This window comes from Odontomachus brunneus, unplaced genomic scaffold (assembly GCF_010583005.1).
Source record: "Odontomachus brunneus isolate Ranch 3 - 2012 unplaced genomic scaffold, Obru_v1 Obru_scaffold_108, whole genome shotgun sequence".
In the NCBI taxonomy this organism is placed as follows: Eukaryota; Metazoa; Arthropoda; class Insecta; order Hymenoptera; family Formicidae; genus Odontomachus; species Odontomachus brunneus.
In genome coordinates, this window is record NW_022639558.1 from 1,183,924 (window position 1) to 1,202,247 (window position 18,324).

General features: G+C 38.5%; 1 protein-coding gene across 7 annotated transcripts in view; it reads right to left on the reverse strand.

Moving 5' to 3' along the window:
* Window positions 1-18,324, reverse strand: part of LOC116849230 (potassium voltage-gated channel protein eag) — a 138,681-nt gene that overhangs the window by 87,627 nt on the left and 32,730 nt on the right. Inside the window, exon 1 of one of the 7 annotated variants that reach the window (XM_032826170.1) lies at window positions 16,758-17,311. The exons of 5 other annotated variants lie outside the window; for them this stretch is intronic. In XM_032826170.1, the coding sequence (XP_032682061.1) occupies window positions 16,758-16,851 (94 nt within the window). In that variant the 5' untranslated portion in view covers window positions 16,852-17,311. Of the gene's footprint in view, window positions 1-16,757; window positions 17,314-18,324 lie in introns of those variants that run through there. One more of the 7 variants, XM_032826165.1, reaches the window with a different exon arrangement.

Genomic DNA, 18,324 nt, shown 5'->3' on the forward strand with positions numbered 1-18,324 from the left:
GACGAATGGATTGCTTCGAAACAAACATCGTTTTATCGAGATGGTATCGCCCAGTTGCCAGAAAGATGGCAAAAAGTTGTAGAAAGTGATGGAAAATACTTTCATTGAAATAATTTAAATAAATTTTTTACAATAAATGCTTTTTCTCAGTATTTTTTGGGCGGAAACTAAGTTAAGGTCCTAATATATGAACATAATATATTTTAAAATTAATATCAAGAAAATATTCTTTATGGAAGATAACTATTACTTCAAAGGAAGAGAAAGTAAACTGAATAATCGCATTTCGTAGTAATGGAATGACATTTTTTCTGTATCTTCCTCTCTCTCTCTCTCTCTCTCTCTCTCTCTCTCTCTCTCTCTACATGCAGCCTCTACATTGATTAAATATGATTTTTAATTAAATATGCCAGTCGCGGCGAGTAATTGCGTATGCTTTCTATCGTTACGGGCGAATTCATGAAAATTTCGCGAGAGCGCTTCGCGTGCAAAACAAGCTTTACATGGTCGCAACAAAATTTCATCGGTGTCATTGCTCGCGTTACAAGTTAAAAGTGCAATGAGGCGTAAAGAATTAAAAATCGCGCGGAAAGCCACACTGCGCGGAAGCAAACGTACGAAATAAAGATATGATATCACCTGCAAAACGTAAAACCGACGGGACTTGTAATTCTCCATTTTGACGCAATTTGTCAGGACACGGGAAGTGCCCGTCGTCGCAGAGAGAAAAACAATCTCGCGCGCGAATTAAGGAAGTTTTACGGTGTACCCCGGCTTTAATGGCTTTCGAAAAGTTTAAATAGTCGCCTCCGCGGAAACTGTCGCGCAACGACTAGTTCCCTAATTTCGTGGCTGCCCGCTGTGTATGTGTGTGACGTTTAGAAAATTGCTTTAATCCACCCACAAAACACCCGTATCGGTCGCATATTCTCGCGCAAACGCGAGAGAGCACACCTCGCCGCAGACATGATAAATCGGGTGGATCCCGGCACGCGATCCTTGCTACGAAATAATTTCGAAATACGCATAGGACGGTAACGAAGAAGCGTTCTCGTCGCTCGAGTGTTACCAGCGAGAGCTGAAAAGTGGCGGAAGTTGTATGATTTACGGTCGCCTCGCGTTTTGTCCGCCGTCCGTCTCGTAACGTTGTGAAAAAAAGAGATAGAAAAAAAAGGAGGAAAAGTTCCTCGGCGAGGTTACTTTATAGCGTAACAAGTATCCCTTTTTCCCTCCCGGCAACACGTCGAACTTCACAATGAAAGTTTTGTTGCATGTAAAGTTTCATCAGAACGCGACGGGAGATTTACCGGACAGATGAAGCTGTTTACTTTGCCGTTTGTTTCGTTGGCCGAGAGGTTTATTAACTGAACTGTGTATTAGCCTATTTGTAAAAGTCTCAGGTTTCCTTTGAGGGAAAACGAGACATTTTAGTGAAGTTTGAAGCGCGACTTTCAAATCTGTCTTACTCTCTCTTTCTTTATATATATATATATATATATATATATATATATATATATATATATATATATATATATATCTCTCTCTCTTCCTTCTCTCTCTGTGAGATTTATATTAAACTAAAAGGGCAGTAAAGCATATTTCATGGAGTATTAGGAAGCACAGGGTTGAACAATGAAACTAACTAAGATATGGAAGAAGATTGAGAGACAAGAGGATGATACTTGTTAAAGAGAAATAGGGGACTGTAATTGGAGACGATAGACAGGAAAATCTACAGGTAGTGTAAAAGAAAGATGAAAATTAAGGACATCCTATAAGAGTTAAGTTTAAGTAAGTTTAAGTGAAGAATATGTTTTTCTCTTGCGCAAAAAAAAGAACATTTTTGTTTAGAAAATGTCTATTTTTGACATTCCTTAAATCTTAAAATGAGATTATACAGTTAAATGAAAATAAGTTATTTGCATCAAATACGTTTTGTGCGATTTAACAAAGGAAAATATATTCTTATTATTCAAAACTAATTGAGCGAAAAACACAAAATATTGGATTAATAATATGATGTTTTCAATGTGTATTATGTGCCTTAAACTCTTTTATCCACTTGACACTAATATACTCAAATTAACAATAATTGTTTATATATAAACAACGATATATAATTTTATTAGAAGAATTTTATCATCTCAAATTTAAATAATTATTTGTTGAATTGAACATAAAATGTATCGATAAATAACTTATCTTCGTTAAACATTATATAATCTTGTTTTTCTAAACAGATAAATATGTAAAAAATAAAAATATTTATTTAAAGATATTTTCCAAAGAAGAATGTCTTTTTCTTCCTGTAAAAACTGAGACAAAAATGTAAACCAAATCCCTTCTTGGCTTCGTAAGCTAAAGTAATAAACATATATATTACAAACTTCCATAGTCGTATATATTTTTAATCTTGCAGATCTTATATCGAGAATTATATTATGGCAAGCGCCTCGAGCACACACGAAGCTCATACGTCAATGTAATCTAATCTCCCCTGTTCTCCCTCTTATTTACCGTGAAATATACGATCGAGCCACCTCGGTAGATTTATACACTCTTTGCACACCCTACGCCCAATCTTTCTTATTTATCGTTCCTCGACAGATCGTCTAATCCGGATAAATAGGACGAAACAACCGACCGCGCGTTCCTACTAAGATATTGACGATCGTAAATTCGCCGCGCTTACGGCAGTTACTCGCGAAAGGACACGCATTTTTCGCGGAGCTAGTTGTATTTTCGCAAGTTTACGCTTACGTCTTGAATACACGATCTTACACCCGTATTATACTAGCGATTGGCTGAACTTAGATGGCGTGCGTAGATGTTTGGTGAACTTGAAATGATTTTAATGTATTAAATTAATTATAAGGGGTAACATTATTTGGGAAATTATAAATGAATGAGTGTGTAGATAATATGCAAATAAAAACAAAGCACGTTAAATAAGAAAACAGAATTCAGGGCAAAAAAATACATAGGTTATGGTATCATAAGGAACGGGTAATTAAGTAAGTATAAATATTGTAGGTAAGCTTAAATTATATATATATATATATATATATATATATTATGGTAATGCAGAGAAAATTATCTCGATAAAGCAAATGTATAATAGATGATAATAGAAGATAAAAGTACACATAAGGGATGAAGGAAGAAAAAGATACAAAAAATGAAGAGGAAAGATTTGGATGGGGTAAGGAACCAAAATGAAGGTATATGACACAAGAATGACACAAGAACTGGTGGAATAGGTGCTGCGCAAGTAAGAAGGATGAAGTGCAAAGAACAAAAGAATGTTATAGGATATGGAAAACTTCTTGGCTATATGTAAGCTGAAGGAGATATATAAAAAGTGAAGAAAAAGCTGATCACTTCATGGAATTAATGGGAAGTATAGAGTGGAGATAAAACTAACAAGATATGGAAGAAAATTAAGGAAAGGGAAGATAAAGAAAAAATAAAAAGAAATCGGATAGGGAGAAGAAAGATAAAGAGATAGATGAGTAGAGCTCAAGGAAAGAACAGAGTTTGGAATATCGTGTTTGAGGATGATATAGTACTTGAAACAGGAAAGTATAATTAGACATGATAGATAAGGAGTAGGTATAAGTAATATACAGATTAAGTAAAAATTAAGAAGATTGTAAAAGGATATTACAAAGGCATTTAAATAACAAGAATAATACATTGTAAAGTCAATTAGAGAGAGGTAATATACTATAGGGATATATTGGTAACTAGAAATGAAAAATGAATGGATGTGTGTAGCTATAAAATGTAAGTGAAATCCTTTCTTCTTGGCTATATAAGCTGAAGAAATATATACTGATACTCTCTCTGATACTAACGACTGATGACTGCGTTTGCAATTATCTCTTGACCAATCCAGCAGCCTGCAGCTCCTTTTCGATTGGTGAAGAAACAGTCGTAGAGACAAACGCGAATTCAGGCACCAATCGCTGTGATAGCATCGGGCGAATGACGTAATAAGGGCCCCGGTGGCATTAAGATCCCACGATCGCGCGCTCTCCACTTTTACGATCGGTTTTTACGCGAATCATAAAAATCGTGCCCGAAATTCCTTTGCATTCGCCGGCGCGTCGTTCAGTTCAGCACACGATTCTGCTCGATCGCGAGCTGCAACGTTTTATACGACGACTCCGACGCGCGTGACGAGTTAATAAAAGCGAAATATCGAACGCTGCGTGCAGCCGGACGCAGTCGACTCTACCAGACCGATATTATTTCCAGTCCGGACACGAGCACAACGCGCGGCCGCCTTCTTATTATGCGAATACGCGCGAGTCCCGTTGCCGCACGGAACGCTCGGAATACGACTACGGCTTCACATAGTCTCGTTTGTTTCGCGTTACGGGAATACCTGGATTCTTAATACAGGGAGGAACGCGACGCACGCGCATTATTATTTCATAAATTTCATACTACCATTCGCCATCCACATGTGATTCGCCCGGTAGACATTGACGGAAATAATTCAGGGGAACGGCGTTATTGTATGCACGAATTTATATATCGTCATTCGGCTTACGTTTCTCGCCCCTGCGATGTAACCGACTTTATTTATTTCGCCGGCTGAATAAAACAATGCCCAGCGTTCTCGCGCGCAGATGTTTTCGCCCGCGCGAGCCTCATGAAAGTCTTACACAACGATGTCTTCCCCGATAAAAATCAGAAATGGCGTGCGCGGGTATTTGCGCGGGGACAGGTGTCATTTGTTCCTTTTCTATCGTGTGATAGCTTTTCGAGCTTGTCACGAAGAGCGATACACGATCTATGTGCGTGTGTATACGCGTACCTGTGTGCGCGTATACGTGCCAATGTATGCACCGAGATTGCATATATGGGGCGGGGGTGGCGAGAGTGGAAAAGGGCAATTTTCCCAGTGGGAAAGGAAGCGGCGCACATACGTGCACCACCGTCGGAACATTTTTCGGTGTTATCTGATATTCGCGAGCCTTCCCGCGGGCTCTCCTTCGCAGCAAAACCACCTGGCGGGGTGGAACGGGGCTTGGTATTAATCGGTCGGAGTATCGCGCATGACGCGAAGCGATACGCTTCGCGGCCGGTGGTGGTAGCGGCGGCGGCGGCGACGACGGCGGCCCTGAGAGAAATGTTTTCAAGGTCGAGGGAATAAAAAAAAAAGAGGGTTGGCAAGTTATATTTCGGAATCGACGTTCTCGCGTGGTAAGCTCGCGAACTAAGGGAAGTTATAGCAGGTCAAGCGTAAAAGCCGCGGCTCTCAAGCTAAAATATTGAGTGTTTTGGAGCTCGAGCGAGCGCGAGAGCTCACTCGATCATTTCTGCCGTGTGCGCTACACCTGCCGCATAATTAACTTCGCTTTCGTTGTAATATAATAATTGCAGTTTGCGAGGGCGCTCACATAATGGGCGTGCGCGCTATGAATTAACATGACGAACGGGTAATGAGCGTTCACGCTTGCGAACGCGCCGCGAAATCCTGGGCGGAATTGTGGGAGACGAAAAGCCGGCAATTCTTCCTGTACAATTGCGTGCGAGTGGGGAAGGGATGATTTTGAAGTTGCTACCGCGTAACGCGCGCTAATTGCGTAAGCGATCTGGTATCTCCGCTACTCTCTGGCACCTTCGTCTCCCCTCGCCCACCCCTACCGGTAGTATCAGTCCGGTAACTTATCTAACTGGAAATTGAATCCGCGAAACTTTCATAGAACCGTAATACGGTAAAGCTGCTGAGCTTATCAAGCCACCGGCTCGATACCTGCAACTTCTCACCGTTAAATAAGCAATGCAAAACCTTTCGTCGCTTTCGTACCCACCAATAAACGCGAGCTGAAGCGCCTGAGAAGTGAAAAAGTGTGTTGCAACTATCACCCAGAGGTAACTTCGAAGTGATTTCTTTAGTGAACTTTAGCACGACAATGATTTTTGTTCTCTTTCTTTCTTACTCTCAAAATTTCTTGGAGCGAAATTATACACTCGAATCTGAGGAATTTTTCACTTATATAGAGTGATTTCTCTACTCTGTTGATTATTGAGTTGTAATATTTTTACTCGAAACTGAAGAGTAGATTTGACGTTTTCAAGTCAATTCTTTAGTAAACTTTAGCGCGGCAAATGATTTTTCTCTTGTATTTTTCTAAATTTCTTGGAACGAAATTTCTCTCGAAAAATAAAGTCACTTAAATTTAAGTGACTCTTCACTTATACAGAATGATTTTCTATTCTATATATTATTGTGTGAATATTTTCCCCCGAAACTTTGGACAGTGGATCTGATGTACTTCAAAATAATTTCTTTAGCAAACTTTAACAAATTATTTTTCCTTTTATTTTTACTTCCTAAATTTCTTAAAGCGAAATTTCATGAAACAGAATCACCATCGAGTTACTCGAATGTCAGCGATTTTTTACACATACAAAGTGAATTCTCCATTCTGAATTATTGAGTGAATTATTTTCACACGAAATTGGAGAGCGGATCACTTCGAAATGATTTTTTCAGTAAACTTTAGCGTAGCAAATTATTTTCTTTACTTACTTTTCTATTTTACACATTTCTTGAAACGAAATTTTGCTAAAAATGCTGAGTAATCATCGAATTATTCAAATTTCAGAGATTTTACTCATATAGAGCGTATTTTCCATTTTGAATTATTGAGTTTATATTTTCATCTGAAATTAGATCTAATCTACTTCGAAGTAGTTTCTTTAGAGAACTTTAACGTGGCAAATTTCTTTCTTTTTTCCTTCATCTCTAAATTTGCTGGAGTGAAATTTCTGCCGTCACAGAAACATACTTATTCCAATCGATTGAAACAATCGCTCGTATGGATTCAGAATTCACTCTAAGTTTAAGTGCAAAATTCACTCTTGCAATTTCGCGTGGCAATATTATTCGACTTCGGCTTCGACTGAAAATACTGCTACTTTTTAGCTTCGAATGGGATTCCACTCCATGATATTTAGAGAGTAAGGGAGCTGCGGTCGACGCGAATTAAAGCTTTCCGAACGAAGTAATACGTCCTCAAGCACGAAGCGCATAGCGGATTCTCTCCGTAAATTTCGTCAGTTAGAGGATAAATCGCGGGGACGGCGGCGTCGACAGATCCAATGCACCGGTTTCGCTTTTAATTCCATCCCGACATCCGCGCTCACACACTACCAACGAGGTCGCAGGAAAGAAAGTTCGCTCGACTCTTCGATCGGTCGCGATCAAAATTTTCGTCGACTGTATCTGAAGAGGATTTAATCTCGCCGAGAGATGGCTTCCAACTTGAATTAGAAGTTTCAAGGGATGGGACTTTTTGCGTAGGTTTGCGAGGACAGATTTAATGGAAATATGCTACCTTTTTTTTCTTCAATATGCTAGGAGAACGATATTTTTCGCGTCGCGCGTTGTCTGAAATATTGAAAGAAGAGATACGTAATTTGCGAAGCATTAAGGCATAGCCGAGGAAATTTACCATGTTAGAGAGTTTCCTCCGAAATGAAACGGAAAAAATGAACGTAGCAACGTACATTTACGCACAACGATATTTTCCTGCAAGAGAATTCCGGCTCGAGATGCCGCCAATTTTTCTCAACACCATGTTAACCGCACGTTAACTGTACATTATACATTCAACGGTCCGTCTCTCTATAGTTCATTATAATTATTATTTACTTAATTGATGAAACCATTATATTAACCGTAATTGCACAACATGTTTCTATATTCACCGAGCTGCAACGAGTATTATTACACCGAGATCGCCATTTACATTGAGCATAATGTAATCGCACAAATTCACGAGTATGCAAATCTGCAATGTGGCAAAACGTGAAGGACCTGCGGGAGGAGAAGGGAAAGAGAGAGAACGCGACAGTTTAACGGTGCAGCTCGATGAAGGGTAGCAGTGAATCCCTCTTATTTACCAGCCACAGGGTGCGAGCGTAAAAACGGCGCCGTGAACTCACCGCGTATATTTATAGCTAAATATAGATGGCACATGGCACGCTTTTCCAACTTTCCCCCGAGTTTCAAAGCTGCTCTGTAACAAGTAACACACGGTAACTGAACTCGGTCGTCCGTCGCGGCCGATCTCCCAGAAGACATTTCCACGATGCTACGGGTATATCCCTGACCCGGCCGCACTTCACCCCCATAAACTATCGCAATAGCATCCTATCGTCCATCTCGCCCTTTAATAATACTTATCTTTTCGTCATCATCGCAAATCTTCGCGCGGCATTCCCCCGAGACTTACTCTCTAAATTTCTTGGAGTGGAATCTCGCTCAAAACAAACGAAAAGTGGCAGTATCTTCACTCGAAACGGCAGTGAAAATATTGCCGCTCTCGGAATCGCAAGGGTGAATGTTACATTGAAGCTTGAAGTGGATTCTGACTGTATATGAGCGAATGTTTCGATCGATTAGGGTGAATATGTTCCCGTAACGATGGAGTACGTCAGATTCACGCTTCAATTTCGAGTGAAAATATTCATTCGACGATTCAGAGTAGAGAATTCACTCTATTCGAGAGAGAAAAATATCACTCGAATTTGAGTGATCATTCGGTGATCATTCTACTATTCGAATGGAATTTCGCTTCAAGGAAACTCGAGAGTGTTCTTAAAATTTTTTGGAGTGGAATCTCATTCAAAATAAATGAAAAGTGGCAGTATTTTCATTCAAAGCGATGGTGGAAATACTGACACTCAGAATCGCAAAAGTGAATGTTTCACTCAAGCTTAAAACAGATTCTGACTCCATATGAGGGAATGTTTCGATCGATTAGAATATATTCCTCTAACAGTGGAAATTTTACTCCAAGAAATTTAAGGAATAAGGAAAGAAAAGAATCATCTGCCATACGCTAAAATTCATCAAAGAAATTATTTTAACATTAGATCCCTACTTCGGATGAAAATGTTTATTCGACAATTCAGAGTGGAGGATTCAGAGATGAGAATTCTGATTCAATATGAGAGCGAATGTTTCAATTGATTAGAAAGTGAATATGTTCCTGTGACGATAGAGAGTACAATTAGATTCATTTTTCAATTTTAGGCGGAAACATTCGCTCGACGATTCAGAGTGGAAAATTCCCTCTACACGACTGAAAAATCGCTCGAATGTGAGTGACTCGATGGTCGCTCTATTGTTCGAGTGGAATTTCATTTCAAGAAATTTAGGATGTAGCTTATGTGTCATGTATATTTTTAGAATAACGAAGCGCGCGTAACAGATTCGAATAGGAAAGACAGCCGGCTCCCGCCACCTCTTCCGCCGGTAATCAATAGAAAATAATTTGATTAAATGACAGTATTACGGCGGTTGAATTAATTCACGATTGGCCGTCATCGACGGACCGATACGGACACGTTGTGAATATTTTATGAAAATTACAAACCCTCCGGGTGGTCGCGCGGATTGGCTATTACGGAAGATACACACGACTATAATGCATACAAGAGCGCGATGTGATATAACGCAATACACAGTATGAACTTCCACGCGTGTACGTGTGTGTATGTGTGCCTGAACACATTATGTAAGCAATATGCATGCAAACGGGGAATCCTCTCCCATTCATCTCGAGCAAAAGGAAGGGGGAGAAAAAAGAAAAATCGAGTACCTGATAGCGGGGACCTATTTTTCACTTTCGATATACAAGCGTTTTCGCGTGAAAGCCGTCCGCCCATACAACGGATCCATATCCAATATCTGTAAATAGCTGACAAGAGAGAGAGTAGAGAGAGTAGAGAGAGAGAACAGAGCCTTTCCACCGATCTAATATACAATACGCGACACACATATTGACGCATCGGTCACCGCCCCTCGCTATGCGGCGGCACACGAAACGTTTCGTACGGTGTTTATCGACAGGTACTGGCGTCGGCTTGACTAACGGGCGACCGGGGGCGGCCGGTCGGCGGCAGCTCGGACCCAGCCGGGCCGTGGTGTGTCGCGAACGGGACCTATTTCCGTGGCCGATGATTTTCAATCACGATAATGCATCAAAGGTATACGCGCGCGAGCACGAGCCAGTGGACGAGAGCGCGAGCTCTCGTATTCGCGAGCGCTCCGGCATATTGAAGTCTGGCCGGCTCTGTGTAATTTACTTCCGGAGCAGTGGCTCGTCGAAAATATGCGCTGTCGTTGTCGCTAATAATTCCCCCCGATCGCGCACCGATCGCGTTGCGTCATTATTGCACCGTGCGTTAGCGCGTTACGCGGCCGCCATTGTAACCTCGATGTAATCGCTCTGCATGGCGCGTTGTCGCTTCCGGGATAAAGATGTAAATCCTCCCGGTCGACTTCCGCCGCGCGCGCAGTGAGACCGGACGCGACGTTAATTGCGTGTTACGGCAACCGACTGCTCGATTAATTGGGTTCGACCGGGATAATGCTGACTAACGCTGGTAAATTCTTCCTTTTCTCTTTTTGTTCGGTTACGCATTCGATAACGATAAAAGTATCACCGCGGCAGTGATGTTTCGTCTCTTGTGGGACTGTTTTTACGCGAGAGAGAATTTCGTAGTAAAAATTACTGCACTGAGAGAGAAAAAATATCTGAAAAGTGAAATCGAATATTTATTCGGTGAGTGTTATACTTTTCATTTTTGGTCATTCAAAGGGGGACTTTACCTTGAAACACAAAAGATGCCAATAACATTCTGAGATCAGTAAAGGGATAAGAGTGTCAATAGGTCAGACTTGACAATTTAAAACATTGTCGACTACAATTAATTTATTAAATAAATTAATAAATTTTTATAAAAAGTAGAAAGAAACACATTGGATAGAACTGTGACATGAGTGACATACTTTTGTTTTTAAATTTAAGAAAAATTTATATTTTATTTTATTTATTTTATTATTAATTATATAACAGACTAAACAATTGTTTTCACAAAAAATAACAAGGGAGATTAGAAAAGTGAATATTCTCTTATTTTCTTAAAAAATTTTTTCTCGATATGAAAATATGTATATTAGTACAAGCAAATATGTATTTAGTACCCGTTGAATAAATATTTCTTTTTTTCTCTCAGTGCACTGAGAGAGAAATATTTGAAGATTTATTTGTAGGATACGAGGTTTACTGTCACAAAAATAAACTTTATTTCATAGAGAAATAAACTTTATATGTCACATAAATTTTCAGATATTTATTCTCAGCGTATATAGAATTTTGTAACCAAGGAACAGATAAACATTCTGCAGTAACTGACTGTTTTTCACCTCATATGTGCTGTTTATATTTTAGCAACTGCAATATACCACTAAAAAATGTTCCAGCGAAATTTATCATGTTCCTCAACAAGGCTTTACCGAGTATCTATATTCCTGCACTATTAAAAAGATCGTAAGAAATTGAGAAGAATTTCCATGAAATAAAAACTGTAATATATTCTCTCCATGTGTAATGTCTTCAATATTTAATTTTGAATATTTACATGATTGTAATATGAGACGCATCTCATAAAAGGTTATCAACGAATAGCAATTGTCGATTATGCATTATTAAAAGATATCGCGCGTGTTCAATTCAGTATCAACTGAAAAATTGACAGTGTTTGTCCAGTTAACACTGAACTGATCGCAATCAACTCCAAGCTCGGCATAAATCTCTCAAACGAGAGCGATTCCTACGAAAAAGCCGAAAGCGACGACTTTATTCGCCACGTGCGTAATTCCCGTCTTTGCTATCATGCAAAGCAGTTTCCGGGCACCAAGTTTGAATAAATATACATCGTTTTCCCCCTGAGCGCCGTCACGCGACGCACCCCCTGAGTAAAGTAGAAGCAAGAGGAGATATTGGGCCGACAGCCCTGCCGTTGTTCCTGCATGGTGCGTGCGCGACGCCCCCGAGGAAGCCCGGGATTTATTATCCTACGGGAAATCGCAGGGGACTTCGATCTTGCACGTCGAACGGGATTTAAGAGTCACCGCGGTCTCCATAAAGGTCTCCCCAGACATCCCGTAAACATGACAAAGCGAACGCCGTAGCGTCTACGACTGATTTCGTCCTAGTCATCGAGATTTCGCCGCAGGAAACTTAGCGAGCGCGCGCCAAGTCTTCGTTTTCTGATCGCGATGATCGACGGATAAGACCCTTATCCGCGACACCATCGTTCTCCCGTCAAAGGAGATTGCCGTGGGTGTCGCGGCTGAAACGCCTCGCTCAACCGTGCAATGCAGTTTGAGCGTTGAAATGATGCGCTTAGTAGTTTCCTCGTGGTCGTACGCAAATTAGGTTGTACACGACTCGTCGAGATAACTTTCCCGAAATTTTGGTTCTACATTGACCTATATTGATCGATGGAAAATGTTTAGATATAACAGACCATTGCTCTACGTTAATGCTGCAGATACTTATTGTTTTCTCTATGTTGAAACTCGAGGAAACATCAATTCAAGAATTGTTTCATATTCAATTACCTCAATATTCTGTTTGCTTTTAATCTCAACGTCAATAAGCAATGTATTAATGATTTACCTCACTGGAGATTGCAGATGGAATATGTAAGAGAAGCGAATATGAAATAATTAATGAATAAATAATGATCAATGAAAGTACATAAAAGAACAAATGTTCTTTACTTACGATCCTTTTCTTATTATTCTTTTTCCGATATCGGAGACCTCGATAGAATTCGGAAACTCGAAAGAGATAAGAAGAAAGAAGTGTAAAGACAAAGACAGAGCCATTATGTAAACATCAACAGGATGTACAATAACAAAGAATAAACAGAAGTGAAGAAAAGACGTTGACAAATTCAGAATAAAAGTCACGTTTCAAAGACCATTATTGGAGATACAGTCTCAGCACTTGTGAGATTTAGGTCGACATTTGTAATTGTAAGTTATTTCAGATCTTCGATCCAGAACATAGTTAATTACACATTCGTATTCAAGCACCGTTACGATCAATATCTCTTATCGTATGAAATAGGTTGACAAATAATCTCACAGATTCATAAAATTGTAATTATTTATCAAATGATGACAGCCTGTGAGAACAAAACTGACTATCTCCTTAGAATAAATCTTGAATGTTAAAATAAATTTTATAAATTTTATTCTACGAATAAATTTCAAATTTCAGATATTTTCTTATTCTCGACGATTCGTTAAACATGCATTAACACGTTGACTGCCGCGTTATCTTACGTTGATTGGCCAAGAAAGTTTAACTAATGATTGAATTATCAAAGACTTAAAAATAAATGTAATTCAAGATGTATATATTTCATTGGCTCTCTGTTGTACATCCGGCCTTTCAAGTGCAATTAATTATACTTTATACGTAATTTAAGGGAATGCTGAAACTGAAAACTTTACTGAGACAATATACTGATATTTTTCTACAAACATCGTATTGGTTGTACAGAATTATGAAATACGAAAATAGCGTGATTGTGTTAGTGACGATCGTCTCTGCAACATTTTTCGAGTTTGTTGTTCGACTTCAGCATTCCCGTAATGAGACACACAGTAGTATCGAAGTACATCGTTAACCGTCGCATACACTGAAAAATTCATTTAGTTGGGTTAACCAAAATTTGGTTAAAATAGGATCAAACAAATGTTTCATTTGTGAAATTTCGTTCTTTCAAAGATTTGATTCACTGAAACTAAATTTATTTCATTTTTGTTTCAAAAAATCAAGCCTTTGGTTCAAATTACCAAATATTGGTTCTCACAATTAAAACATTTATTCCACCTTTTAATCAAATTTTGGTTAACTCAACTAAATGAGTTTTTCAGTGTATTCAACGTGACAAAAAATAATTTCACACACCTGGAAACACATGACGTATCACTGTCTGTGTCCTCCATCCTGGTCTTTCGATCTGGCGTCATGTCGTCTCGTCGTACAGAACACTCACTCAGCGGCATTGACACTCGCGCAGGTACGATTCAATCGGAGAAGCGCATGTCAATTAATGCGCGATACCGACGAGATCGTCTGATTAAATATTCCGACTATAAATTGAGAAACGAGAATTATAAGCAACGCACACTAACACACGGAGTCCGCGTCGAGCGATGTGCGCGTTGCTCGCTGGCTCGGGACGTAATGGCTGCGTTCAGCAGAGAAAGCTGCTTTGCAACTGTATTGTAAAATTCGTGAATCTGATTGGTACATGCTCTTGGATTTAACCAAAATTAAAAGCATACTCCAATCAGATTCACGGATTTTACAACAGCTACAAAGCAGTTTTTTCTGCTGAACGCAACCAATGACTTCACCGTGTAAGAGTACGGGACGCGCGAGAGTACAAAAACAATCGACAGAGAGGACTATACTCAACACGTTCACGGGATCACAACAATTACATTTCCAAACGGTTTCCAAATCGCCCCAGTTTTGGTATAATTGTACCGAATATACTACAATGAACGATTTGTTGACAGCATCTTTGATTTTTTGCGATTAGCGTAGAACTTTCGTGCGAGAGAGATCTGTGCCAGGATTCTGTAACTTATGCATTCGTTATGTGCTAATAACGACAGTTGCGCAGGTATAACATATGGCAGAAAAGCTGCGTAACTGTCGTTATTAGCATATAACGATTGCATGACGAGTTACAGAATCCCGGCACAGAAGTGCTATTCCGTAACTATCTACCGACAACTATCGAATCGGTACGTGTCGTTGCGCTTTTTCATACCATAGAAAATCTGCGCAACGACACGTACCGATTCTATAGTTGTCGGTAGACAGTTACGGAATAGCATCCTAAATATTTGTAATTATATTTGCGACCGGCAGCAACCCGTCATATAACGTTACGATATTTGGTACAATTTTATTTATTTTTCTGACAACACTGCTCTTGAAACATACTGGACTTTCGAGAAATAATCAAATTATCAAATTGTACGAATCGTGGTACGTATCAAAAGCTCGCCATCAGTTAACGTGTAATCATTATTTATCGCACAGTTTGTGATTGACTTCTCCATGTGGGACCATTGAGCGCCTAACAGACCGCGATGCTATTCTAATACGACATTGTGCCTATATATTATTATTATTATACATTTCTGACATTACATTATATACCTATTCCTCTACCATTATATTTATAATCCCCGACTAATAAACTCGACAAAAATTCGATCATATTACTACTCGAATGGGTGAATAGCGATAACAAGAAAGAATTCACATTTTAAAGACGAACAGAAAGCAGAAAGATAGAAGCTTATCAGAACTCGCGCTAGGTGGTAGTCGATAATTTCTATTCTTCTGTCGGCGCGAATTCTAAGCAGCTTCTGCCTTTCTACTTTCTGCTTGTCTGCCAAGCTGTAAACTCTCCCTGAGAGAGGCTTTCTCGATACGTCGCGACAAGTACCGGTGACATACCGAGAACGAGGAAGATTACTCCTTAATTACGTACTTACGATACGTCCCGAAGGTCGCACATCACCTTTCGCGACACTCCCGATACTTAATCCTTAGAGTACGGACTATAAAAAAGTCCCGGTTAGTACGGACTGGGTTAGTATAACCTGGCAAACTTTGACGGTTTATATCTCAGGCTGTAATTAATCAATTACGAAGTTCTTTTTTTAATCGATGGGAAATTTTCTGAGTAATCTGATGATATATGTAAGAAAGCCATATTTAACGAATAAAAAAAAATATATCAAGTAAAATGTAAAAAAATTTTGAAATTTTTGCAAAAAGTGATTTTTTCAAAAGCTCATATTTTTATAATAAAAAAAAATTTGAGGACTTTATGCCTGATCAATGGAAAGCTTAAGAGTTGGACTTTAAAATTCTCTGGACAATTTCTTTATTTATTCCAAAAAACATATTTTTTTGAGTGAAATGGAAATAGGTGTTTTTCCGGTTTAACGAAAATGAAGTATAATGTAAAATACTCGTATTTTTTACGAAAATAACTAATAATTAATATTTTTGATTTGTTATTGATTATTTTGATTAATTATAATGTATCTTTTATAGAAAAAATAAAAGCATACTAATTTGTTAATTAAAAATATACAAAAATTGTAATTAAGTGTTAAAATGAAAAAAAAATAGATTTTTATTAGTGTAAAGGGACTAATGAAATAAATTTCGAAAATTATTGCAAAAATCATGAATATTTTGTTAAAAATATGTGACTTAATACTACATTGAGAAAAAAATTCTTGAAAATTTATTTGTAGGACAAAAACTGATTTCACAGAAACAAATTTTATTTCTCAGAAATATACTTCATTCACGAAAATAAATTTTGTATCACACAAATAAATTTTCAAGTATCTTTTCCTCAGTGTACATAACTTATAAAATACATTATTTAACTAGCGATCACACTCGCAATAAGTTTTTGTAACGTGGTCGCGATTCGGATTCGTAATCTGACGGAAAAAATTCTATCGAAATCACCTATCATTTTTTTTGTGGCATAAAAAAGTCGAATTTTGTCGATCAGTGTTATATGCACGCCGCGAACGATGTCGCGGTCCGACGCCCTCTGTGATACACTCCTCGCTCTTGTCAACTGACTGACGCTATCGACCGAGACTCGACGAATATCCCTCGCGTCGTTTTCTTTCTCTTTTTCTCTAATGATCGCCGAATTTCTGTTTCTCGACTAATAAGTCCGACAATCACCCGATTCTACTACTATTTGAGAGAGTCGACGATAGTGACAAGCGTAAGAGAGACGCGACACGTCGCGACAAGCATCGGTTGTATGATAACGAGATACGAGGGGATTGCTCCCTAATGACTTACTCTTGATACGTCCCGACGATGGCACATCGCTGTTTTCGACATTCCCGACACTTATTCCCGCACGAGACACACTTTCGACGGACGTGAGACGCATGAAACGTGAGGCGATGTCGATCGATGTATTGATGGCGGCTGCTCGGCGCGAAAAGATCGAGAACGGGCGCGCAATTGACGTTGTCGCTACAACGACGCCCTCTGTACATTCAGTCCCGCGAATCGATTCATTCAATATTCAAATCGATATTCAGATAGATCGATTACTCAACACTTTCGACCAACTGCGTCCGTATCTAGTCACGTATTTCGCGTTGATTAATCTAGGAAATGAGAATATGTAGATGCGAATGTGGCTGGCCGAAAATATTTAGTAATTATCGATTTACCGGTGATGAAGTGTCTGCGGGACTGAATGCAGGTATTGAAAATGTTGCTCGTAAACAATAAGTAAGATATATATTGGAGTAAATGTGTTACTCGTTTTAAATATTTCCTAAGTTTATATTTTATATTAAATAGATGTCATTTTTTCATTATAAGCATCAAATTTGTGGAAAATATATTCTGAGTTAAAGTTCAACATTTCATTGAAGAATATTAAATTAAAAGAAAATTTCGCTTACTATGTATAAAGTTAACCTAATAAAGCTTTATGATATTCAAAGACAATAAATTCTTCTTTTGAATACATGACAATGAGTTTTCCTCAAATTTGTGATGAATATATCTCAAGAATATTATGTAAAAGGTATTCTTTATTGAAAATAACCATTACTTAAAATAACCATTACTTAAAAGGAGAAAAGTAAACTATCATTTTTCTTAGCCGTAGAGTACAATTGTTTTATGTGTAGCATTCACTCGTCATCAGTTAATGAGCGGTTATTAGTAACATTGCGTTTCCGATTGACTTGTACCTTTCCGTATAAAAATTGAGTGCCTGACCACGATGACAACCAGGAGGCTCCAGAACGAAATATAGGACACAGGATGCATCGATGACAAAACTTTCTTCTTACCTCCTTTAAATTTTCAAATTCTATCGAAATTCTTAATGCCAACAGAAAACAACAATGAAGAGATGAAGGGAGAAGACAGTTTCTCTTATTTACTCATTTCTCTTATTAACTCATTTATCTATTAATCTTGATTGGATTATTTAATATTCCTTTGTCACAACTCTCTCTCTCTTTCTCTACAGCTGCACAGTTGCACAGCAAATGCATTGCAATGAATTTTGAAATAAAGAGTTGAGGAAATTTAATGCAGGTAGATTGTGGAAATGATTGAATGTTAAATAATTCATTAATAAGTCCTCGTTTTTAAGCATCAATACAAGTTGATTCTTGAGTAATCATTTCTCATATTAAAGAACAATACACCGGTATCTATACAGTGTCGTACTTCGAGATTCTGCACTGGCACTTTAAGTTTAGTGAAATCTGTACGTTTAATGTAGAGCCAAATCGTTCCACCGCACAGTTATTAAATCGCGCCGGGCGCCTGACGCGAAGTTGCAAGTCGCCGTTTGAAAAATTTTCAATCCAATGAGACAAGAACGAACAAGAAT